The following is an 11,178-nucleotide window of genomic DNA, read 5'->3' on the forward strand; positions in this document are numbered from 1 at the left end:
GAAGAGGAAAACAACAGCAAGTGACTTGGAATCAACATTAGTAAAGCAAAATTGCAACTAGACAGCTGGCAGTGGGGAGTTTGAAGCTGCCACTATAATGTGCAAAGCTTTGAGTGTACAAACACACACAAAGACTAATTGGACATGCCCCAGAAGTTCACAATCTGAAGCTCCATGTAAAAAAAGCAGTTGTTGCTCATGTTAAACAATTCCCTGTGAGATTTAATAAGCTCCAGCTCCATTTCCTCCATGGTCAATGATGGGCCCTGCCATCTTTTGTGTAGTCCTGATGAAAGGCAACACAGTTGACGAAGGTAACAAAGAGTCCAAAAGAGTCATTTAACATTGCATGTGTTATTCTGAGAATTGTCCAATCAGAGGTTTGAGTGGAAGTGAGCATTTTTCTTTGTTAAACATTCTTTTCAAAATGCTTCTTAGGTTAATTGAAGAGTCTAAATTGTTCACATGTGAATGTGGTTGTTTGTATGTGTCCAGCAATTGACTTGCGATTAACCAGACAACGACCTCGCCTCTTGCCAAAGTTCAACTAGGCTCATCCTCGATCCTAATGAGAAGAAGAATGAATAGAAAATGAATGGATGGATTGTATGTGTAATTTGGTGATTGTGAAGTTGGATAGGATACAGACATACATGCCGCTGTCCATTGCAAAGCATTTAACCCTTTTTTTCTAATAAGCTGAAAAAACTTCTTGTTTTTTGGATAAAAACTTAACTCAAGTGTTTATCAGACAGGGACAAAAACGCTGCAAAATTTGGAATATTTGTTTGATAACTTGCGTCCGCCTCCCAGTTCTGAGGATTCGGGTTCGAGTCCAGGCTCCGGCCTTCCTGGGTGGAGTTTGCATGTTCTCCCGTGCCCGCGTGGGTCTTCTCCGGGTACTCCGGTCTCCTCCCACATTCCAAAGACATGCATGGCAGGTTAATTGGGCGCTTCAAATTGTCTCTACGTGTGCGTGTGAGTGTGGATGGTTGTTCGTCTCTGTGGGCCCTGCGATTGGCTGGCAACCAGTCCAGGGTGTCCCCCGCCTACTGCCCAGAGCCAGCTGAGATGGGCGCCAGCTCCCCCCGCGACCCTTGTGAGGAATAGGCGGTCAAGAAAATGGATGGATGGATGGACTTATGTACGGAGGAGCATTTGGGCCAGTGAAGAGGAAAAAAAAAGGTTGGCAGGATTCTGACTTTATTCTCAGAATTTTCACTTTAAAATCAGAATTCTGAGAATAAAGTCAACATTCCCACTTTAAAGTCAAACTTCTGAGAATAAAGTCAGAATTCTGAGACTATGGTTAGAATTCACGCTTAAAGGAACACAAGACTTGTGAAAAACTAACCAGCTATTCTGTGAAATGGTTAATTTCCACTCTTCCCTGAAAAAAAAGCCAATTTATGTTGAGCAATTATGATAGGCCTGGGATAGGCTCCAGCACTCACCCCCACGACCCTTGTGAGGAATAAGCGGATAAGAAAATGGATGGATGGATGGATGGATGGATGGATGGATGGATGGATGGATGGATGGATGGATGGTATTGTTGTGCTATAGGCACCTCACCCTCCTCCCCTTACTGTCTCTTCTTTGTAACTTTTTAAAATTATTTTCTAAATCTCCCACAGCACATTTACAAACCCCAGTTCCGATGAAGTTGAGATGTTTAGTAAAATGAAAATAAAACCAACTACCATAGTTACGATTTGCAAATCATTTTCAACCTACATTCAGTTGAATGCACTCCAGTGCCATCCATCCATCCATGCATCCATCCATTATCTGCCTCTTATCTGAGGTCGGGTCGCGGGGGCAACAGCTTTAGCATGGAAGCCCAGACTTCAACTCTTCCCAGGCACCTCGTCCAGCGCGTACGGGCGGACCCCAAGGTGTTCCCAGGCCACCCGAGAGACATCGTCTCTCCGGCGGGTTCTAGGTCGACCTTGGGTCCTCCTGCTGGTGGGACATGCCCGGACCACCTCTCCAGGGATGCGTCCAGGAGGCATCTGAACCCGATGCCCGAGCCACCTCACCTTCTACAACTGGCTTTATTTATTCCACGTTGCTTTGGAGACGCTTGATATTGAATGTAGACTGAAAAGGATTTGCAAATCATTGCATTCTGTTTTCATTTACATTTTCATTGGAATTGTGGTTTATACACCCAGCCCCCCCCTTCCTTTTCTGGCTGTCAGTTTCTCCGTTCGTCGCCCCTTGTCGCCTCCTTGGCAGATGAAAGCCGAGTTCAGCTGTAGCGTTTGAAGGGGCCAACCCTGGCACACTCCGACTGCTTCAGCCATAAGGAGTGGGGGACATGTTTAAAAAAAAAAAAAAAAAAAGGCGGCAAATGAGAGCCGTAAGGGGAGGGAATAGTGGCAAAGAGAGCTTTTTATTCAGGGATGAGTGGCACTGGAAGAAGCAAGCAAATGATGTCATTCAGACTTTACCATGGCAACCTGAAGAATGCCTTTTACCCTCAAAATCTCAAGCCTGGCCTGAAGGGGGACAGCATTGTTCTCCATCCTGAAGAAAATCCTTGAGGCTCAAAACCTGATCAGTCCATGCTTGTGTTGAAACAAAAATGAAACCAACTCATTTTGTGACCTGAAAATTAAATTCAATGAACCCCTTGTGTGGGAGATATGTCTGAGACCCACGCATGAAATTATGTGATTTTTTTTTTAGATAGTTTAACCTTTCCTACATGCTTTGAACACATTTAAATATATTGGTGTTATTATGTATTGTTTTGTTTAATCTTTTAATGTGCAACACTGTTAAAAATGTTTGTGGAGGAAAAGTACATGACTTAATTTTATGAGGGATTCGATAATAATACCAAGCTCAGTTGTCCTCAAACTTTCAGACGCTCTTGTGTCTGAATGCATGAATTTTCAAGGTTTTCTGAAGCCTCTGGGATGTGTGTTGATTAGGTTAATTATGTAAGTTTGAATTAACTTAAGGAGGGGTTTTTTGGACTCTTCCGGCCAAGCTGTTAAGTTGCCCTCACAGACCCCTGAAAAAAGAGAAGGGTGAGCAAGGGTGGGAAATAAGTAGATTACATTCACATTGGGTTAGAACAGAACTTTCACTTATATGAGGGATGACTAGGGGTGTTAAAAAAAAATCGATTCGGCGATATATCGCGATACTACATCGCACGATTCTCGAATCGATTCAATAAAAAAAAATCGATTTTTATTTTTATTTTAGTTTTTTTAGTTTTTTTAAAAGCTCAGAATTGTTCATTCGGTAGTCTTACCGATTCAACGTCTTATCATCATTGCCTTTTTTTGTGTGTGTGTGTGTGAATTGATTTTTAAACTTCCATTTTTAATGGAAAAATATTCAACAAAACGTCTGACTTCGGGTTAGGATTCACACCTTGAGCATGGAAGAATGTTATATGAACGGAACATTAAGCCTTAATATTTGATTTTAATGCTGTTCAAACATGAAACAGATTACAACCTCTATAAGACTGAAATTTCAGATAAATAAATAATACATTTTCATATAAATCTTACACTCTACAAGCTTACTGATTAGTATTTTCTAAATTTGAATGGAAAAAAATCGCAATAATAGACTTATAAATTCGTATCGGGATTAATCGGTATCGAATCGAATCGTGACCTGTGAATCGTGATACGAATCGAATCGTCAGGTACTTGGCAATTCACACCCCTAGGGATGACCAACACGTACTCACTCTGTTAAGTTTGTCAAGGATAAAACAAATTTATGTTAAGTTATTCTAATTTTTACTCCCAAATCACTGTTTTTCCCCCACTTCCTAAAACAAGTACTCAAATCCTACCCTCAACATGACCAGGCCAGTCTAGTACTTACAGCCTTTTACTATGAAGCCATGCTGTTGTAAAACCTGCAGAATGTGGCCTCGGTATTGTCTTGCTGAAATAAGCAGGGATTTCCCTGAAAAAGACAATGAACCCTTACACTAACAATTTGCATATTTCCTCTGTGGCGTGGAGGACATGAAGTTCATGAGTTCCAAAAACAATTAAAAATGTGTACTCGTCAGACCACAACACACAACTGATGTCATTACAGTTTGCAATGATGGCATCTATTTGAAATGTGGCCTTGCAATGTTTGTTTGTTTTTTAGCACAGAAGTATCAGTCACCTTGATCAATATTCACAGCCTTTTCTGTCCTATATTGCAGGTGTGACGTTGATTTGGGTCCACTAGCAGTTGAAATCCTCCAAGATATCACCACAAAAGAATGAAAGCTGAGCCATTTACCGGGAGAGAGGTCAAGAGGCCACTTTCTTTTTCTTGTAAATGTTTGGTTAATAGGTAGCTTACTTTTCAGTAGTAGTGATTATTTTAGTATGTCTTGAATAGAAAATGTCTTAAAATAAATGTTTTTAGAAGGTTTGATTGTATTAAAATGTTTTGATGTAATGGTATCGTAACAGTGTGAAATGTTTTGCACTGGTTCAATTATACAACTCTCAAAGAATGAGCCCAACTGTTTGCACGGACCATTCAGAGTATATTGTGATATCTCAGTATCGTGAATCGTGACTTACAGAGATTCAAATTTTGCTCCAATTTGTTTTTCCTGATGGGCTTTGCTTTCATTTCATTGTTCATGGTTCTGACATGATGCAAACTAATTTTTGAGTGGCACTTGGAGATATACCTTATAGTCACTCTTCCCAGAATGCTTTAGTTTCCGAAGTGAGCTATCACAACATTGTAAATTACTTGATTGTGAAGAAGAGTGCCTACACTGATGCTGTCAAGAGTCTTATAATTACTTTGTGTCTGGAGGGTGAAGAATCTTGGCTGTCTTCATATCTTTATCTCATGGAAGCAAGCACAGGTATGTTGCTTTTGGTTGACTGTACATCGATCACTACTTACTTTTTCGTTCATTAAATCGTTTGTGTCCAGATAAGCTCGTCTTGCTGTGGTATGTCAAAGCCTTTGAAGCTATCTTAGCTTGCTAGCTGCTAACAAAAAGACCACGTGTTTGCAACACATCGCTCAGCAGGTGATCAAGCCTGAGTATAACTATAGTGTTGCGATAAGATGTGGATGATTCACAGTCTTTGTGCAATGGCCTCTTCACAAGGGTTAGAGTAATTTCATCTGAGAAACCATCAGTGTTAGAAAAACTAACATAGTCCTTAGAATGAAACAAAAATAATAGGAGAGACAGACAGTGTAATAATCTGTATTTACAACCGGTAACTAATTTGGGTTCAGTTTATAGATAGATAAATAATACAAACATCAGGTAATCCAATTTACAATATGCAACAATTAAGTAAGAGTAAATTATGAATTCAAATAAATGTCATGTTGCTGGGCTCTCAGTGTGTTTTCCTTGTCTCGCAGTGCCTGATTAATGAGAGGGGCGTGTCCCCTGCACCACACCTGCAGTGCATCACCTATTAGGCCTTCATAAGGACTGGGACTCCTTGCAGCCACTGTCGGGTTGTTGCTCCGTCTGCTCACAGCCATCGTCTAGTGTTTCTACTGTTTTTTTCGCCTTCGCTAATTATTATAGTCCAAGATTCTCGATTTTCATCTACGTAAGTTTTGCTACGTCTCTTTTTGTTCCCACTTTTATGTGGCGTGTTTCATAGCTATAGTAAGTTGTTGCTTTCTTGTGTTTGCGGTTTGTAGCCTTCGGGTCTTTTTGTGTTGTGTTAATTTCCCTCCTTGCAATTTGCAAGCACTTTTGTTAACCTTTTTCCTGGCTGTGTCCAGCGCTTTATGTTCATATTCACGTGTTTTGGTGAATAAAACCTCTTGCTTACTCCTCTGTGTTCTGTGATTCTGGGATCCACTCTCCGGTCGCACCGGAACCTTAACAGAACGACCCGACCATGGATCCTACAGAACACAAGGAGGTCCGTCACGCATTGGCCAGCCAAAATCGCCGAGTGAGTCAGCAGGAGTCCACCATCTCTGAGCTCAGGGAGATGGTCACCTTGCTGGCCCACCGGCTGGAGGAAGTCGGTGCCCAGGTTGGACAGTTGGGGGCTGGCGGCAGAACAGACGCCTCTGCTGCTGTCGGTCCCGCCAACCCACCGGTAACACTTAGAGCCAAATCTCGCACATCCGTCACGCTATGGGGGGGAGCCTGGCGATTGCGGCACCTTTCTTCATCACTGCTCCCTAATTTTCGAACAACAGCCACTCGCCTATCATAGCGACAACTCGCGAGTGGCTTTCGTGATGAGTCTTTTGACTGGCCGAGCGGCAACCTGGGCCATGGCCGTGAGCAACACTCGTCCGGACCTAAAAGCATCTTTTGCTCTGTTTTCTGCCGAGTTACGCCGCGTGTTTGACCATCCTATTCGAGGCAGGGAGGCCGGTAATCAGCTCGTGGACTGTACTCAGGGCCATCACTCCGTAGCTGACTATGCTATTACGTTCCGCTCGCTGGCCGCTGAGAGCTGCTTTAATGAGCCCTCCATGTGTGTTCTTTTCCGTTGTGGACTCAATTCTCGCGTTAAAGATGAATTGGCCTTACGGGACGAAACTGGAAGCTTGGAGGAGCTCATTGCTCTATCCATTCGCTTGGATAACAGGATCCGGGAGAGACAGCGGGAGAAGGACTTGGAACGTTCGTCTGAATCAGCCAACCCTGCCAGGCATGGACATGTTGGTGACGTCGGCTCTCAGGTTGTTGCTGCAGCCCCAGTGTGGGCACTCCCCGAGGCGGGGCAGGAACCCATGCAACTGGGAGCTGGCCGGCTTCGGGCTGAGGAGGAGACGCCGGGCCCGATCTGGAGCATGCTACTACTGCGGATTGCGGGGCCATCTGGTGGCACAGTGTCCTCAGCTGTTGGCTCGTCACTCCACACGACTGGTCAGGATGGGCAGTCAGCAGGCTACAGACGGACCCAAGTCAACCATGGTTTCACACACCACAACACCGTGTGAGTACAACCGTGCTGCCTCAATCACGCATTCTTCTAAGACTAAGAGACTTGAGCTCCCGGGAGAGGTCGCTTTTAATTGTAAAAGAATTAAGGTGGTGGCCCTGGTCGATTCCGGGGCAGACGATAATTTTGTTGATCCAAGTGTAATAGCAGCCCTGGGTTACGAGCCTACAGCCTTACCGAAGGAACGCAGGGTTTACGACCTCAACGGGCGCCTTCTGGGGGTAGTAACTCACACCACTGAGCCTTTGTGTTTACGTCTTTTAGGTAACCATGTCGAGTCTCTCAGTTTTTTGATTATGTCGTCACGATCGGCACCAGTGGTGTTGGGCTTGCCTTGGCTAAAGTTACATAACCCCGAGATTAATTGGGCTAAACCCTCACTAGAAAACTGGAGTGTTTACTGTCACGCACATTGCCTGCGGGCTGCTGAGGGGGGCAGTTGTCTGCCTGCTATTTCCTCAGAGGAAACTCTTTGTCTAGACAACGTACCACCCGAATACCATGATTTGAGTGAAGTCTTCAGTGAAGAGAGGACACAGACGTTATCGCCCCTACGATTGTGCTATTGATTTAATTCCTAACATGCCACTTCCTAGTTCCCGGCTGTACCATGTTTCCCAACCTGAGCTGGCAGCCCTCCGGGAGTATATTTCAAGCGCACTAGCGGCAGGGCATATACGGCCATCCACCTCCCCTATGGGAGCTGGGTTTTTCTTTGTTGATAAGAAGGATAAATCACTTCGCCCCTGTGTAGATCATTGTGGCCTAAACGAAATGACTGTAAAGAATAAGTACCCGTTTACCGTTGCTGGATTCAGCTTTCGCTTCCCTCCAAGCCGCCAAAATATTCTCAAAATTAGATTTGCGCAGTGCCTACTACCTTATCCGCGTCAGGGAGGGGGATGAGTGGAAAACTGCCTTTAAGACTCCCCTGGGTCACTTCGAATATTTGGTGATGCCTTTCGGGCTAACTAATGCTCCAGCAGTCTTTCAATGTTTCGTGAACGATGTCTTGCACGATATGATTAATATATTTTGTTTTGTCTATTTGGATGATATCCTAATCTACTCCCACGATCTTAAGGAACACCAACAACACGTTAGACTGGTTCTCCAACGCTTGCTAGCTAACCGTCTATACGTTAAAGCTGAAAAGTGTGAGTTCCATTCATCCTCCGTACAATTTGTGGGGTTTGGTGGAGGATGGCCAAATCCGAGCTGATGCTGGGAAGATTCGCACTGTGCTCGAGTAGCCAAGGCCAACCTCGAGGAAGCAGTTGCAGAGGTTCTTAGGGTTCGCGAACTTCTCCCGTCGGTTCATCCGCAATTATAGCCAGAAGGTTAGACCACTTACTAGGTTAACATCTCCTAAGCTTCGCTTTGAGTGGTTCGACTCGGCAGAGGAGGCTTTTAATGATTTGAAGAGGGCATTTACCTGCCCGCCTGTTTTGCGTCACCCTGACCCTCTTCTTCCTTTTGTGCTTGAGGTGGACGCATCGGATTCAGGAGTGGGGGCTGTGCTCTCTCAACGGTCTCCGGTCGACCAGGTGCTCCACCCCTGTGCCTTTTTCTCCAGACGTTTGACACCTGCAGAGGCAAACTACGATGTGGGAAACCGTGAACTTCTGGCCATTGTCGCTGCACTTCAGGAATGGCGTCACCTTTTGGAAGGAGCTAAGGAACCATTCACAGTGTTCACAGACCACCGTAACCTGGAATATCTGCGAACAGCCAAGCGGATGAATCCCCGACATGGCCAGGTGGGCGCTTCTTTTCACACGCTTTGACTTTGTTATCACTTACAGACAGGGCACTAAAAACAAGAAGCCAGACGCCCTCTCTAGGATGTTTGACTCTAGCCGTGGAGAGGCTACTGAGGATGAGACTATCCTTCCGGTCCACTGCGTGGTGGGGGCGCTGCGCTGGAGGATTGAGGAAAAGGTGGTGGAGGCTCTACGAGACTTACCTGTGCCTGCGGAATGCCCAGCAGGTCTACTCTTTGTTCCTGACGTACTACGACGAGAGGTCCTGCAGTGGGTGCACGAGTCGAGGGTGGCCTGTCATCCTGGAGCGACTCGTACGCGAGAGGTTATTTCCCAAAGATTCTGGTGGCCCTCTCTCAGGCAGGATGTTCTGGACTTCGTTAAGGCATGCGCCGCCTGCGCATGTGGAAAGGCTTCTCACCAGCCTCCGTCGGGCTTGCTCCATCCCCTGCCAGTGCCGTCTCGACCATGGTCACACATTGCTCTGGATTTTGTTACTGGTCTCCCGGGGATCTTCCGTGGTCCTGACTATTGTGGACAGATTCTCTAAGTCTGCTCATTTCGTCGCATTATCCGCTCGTGCCATCCGCTTTGGAGACCTCGCGTTTACTGGTGAAGCACGTTTTCCGTCTGCATGGCATACCGCAGGATTTTGTGTCAGACCGTGGACCACAGTTTGTTTCTCAAGTTTGGAAAAGGTTCTGCAAGTCCCTGGGGGCCACCTACAGCCTGTCATCTGGATACCACCCGCAATCCAATGGACAAACTGAGAGAACCACCCAAGACCTCGAAGCGATGTTGCGGTGCGTATGCCAGTATAATCCCACTACTTGGACAATTCATTTGCCTTGGGTTGAATACACCTATAACACTCAGGTTTCCTCTGCCACTGGTCAATCACCCTTCTATGTTGCCCATGGCTATCAGCCTCCGCTGTTCCCTTCCCAAGAAGGGCAGGTGGTCCTCCCCTCAATTCAATTGCACCTGAAGCGAGCCCATCGGGTCTGGCGGGAGGCCCGTGCGGCTCTCTCTTGCACTGCTCAGCGCAACCGCCAGGTGGCGGATCGTCGCCGTCGACCGGCCCCTGTCGTCACGGGATCTCAGGCTGGCCGGTGGGGCCAAGAAGTTAGGACCGAGGTTCGTGTGTCCGTTCGAGGTGGAGGCCATCTTGAACCCAGTCTCTGTGAAGCTGCGACTTCCACCGACCCTAAAGGTACATCCTGTCTTTCACGTGTCTCTGCTCAAACCGGTATCCTCCAGTGCCTTGAACCCCCCGGCGGCTCCACCTCCCGCTCCATGTACTCTGGATGGTGACCCGATCTACACGGTGAAGGAGATTTTGGACTCTAGAGCTCGGGGCAGGGGGTTCCAGTACCTGGTCGACTGGGAAGGCCACGGTCCTGAGGAGCGGCAGTGGATTCCCCGCTCCTGGATCCTGGATCCGTCCCTCCTGCGTGTGTTCCATGCGGCACATCCGGAAAAACCAGGTGGTCCGCCAAGAGGCGTCCGTTGAGGGCGGGCTACTGTCATGTTGCTGGGCTCTCAGTGTGTTTTCCTTGTCTCACAGTGCCTGATTAATGAGAGGGGCGTGTCCCCTGCACCACACCTGCAGTGCATCACCTATTAGGCCTTCATAAGGACTGGGACTCCTTGCAGCCACTGTCGGGTCGTTGCTCCGTCTGCTCACAGCCATCGTCTAGTGTTTCTACTGTTTTTTCGCCTTCGCTAATTATTATAGTCCAAGATTCTCGATTTTCATCTACGCAAGTTTTGCTACGTCTCTTTTTGTTCCCACTTTTATGTGGCGTGTTTCATAGCTATAGTAAGTTGTTGCTTTCTTGTGTTTGCGGTTTGTAGCCTTCGGGTCTTTTTGTGTTGTGTTAATTTCCCTCCTTGCAATTTGCAAGCACTTTTGTTAAACTTTTTCCTGGCTGTGTCCAGCGCTTTATGTTCATATTCACGTGTTTTGGTGAATAAAACCTCTCGCTTACTCTGTGTTCTGTGATTCTGGGATCCACTCTCCGGTCGCACCGGAACCTTAACAATAAAAGAGGTGGGGGAAACAATTACACATTTATCCAGGAGGCCCTACAATTGGCTGGCAACCAGTTCAGGGTGTACCCTGCCTACTACCCGAAGCCAGCTGGGATAGGCTCCAGCAACCTCCCCAACCCTTTTGAGGAGTAAGTGGTTAAGAAAATGGATGGATGGATTTATCCATGAGTTATTTTGACTGATGATGCCTCAGAATATGAATTGTAAAGCTGAATGTGACCTTCAAAGTTGAGACTGATTTCATCTGTTGAGAGGTCAAAATTCTGAAACATTTAAAGGCTTCAAATCTCAGGTGATGTCCTTACCTGCGATTGGAATTGACTTTTCAGTGATCTTTTAACAATTCCTGAAAATTTGGAGTCAATATCTTTTTCCTAAGGTACTCGTTGCTATGGACATTTGAAAGATACAAAGGCCAA

At 46.1% G+C, this 11,178-nt stretch overlaps 1 protein-coding gene across 1 annotated transcript in view; it reads left to right on the plus strand.

Moving 5' to 3' along the window:
• The window catches only part of ulk4 (unc-51 like kinase 4), a 150,359-nt gene extending 145,062 nt beyond the window's left edge, over positions 1 to 5,297 (plus strand). The window contains exon 37 of the mRNA XM_077528300.1: positions 4,199 to 5,297. Coding sequence (XP_077384426.1) covers positions 4,199 to 4,262 — 64 coding nt within the window. The 3' untranslated portion in view covers positions 4,263 to 5,297. The remainder of the gene's footprint in view (positions 1 to 4,198) is intronic.
• The last annotated feature ends 5,881 nt before the right edge of the window (positions 5,298 to 11,178 follow it).

Source organism: Festucalex cinctus, chromosome 7 (genome assembly GCF_051991245.1).
Source record: "Festucalex cinctus isolate MCC-2025b chromosome 7, RoL_Fcin_1.0, whole genome shotgun sequence".
Lineage (NCBI taxonomy): Eukaryota > Metazoa > Chordata > Actinopteri > Syngnathiformes > Syngnathidae > Festucalex > Festucalex cinctus.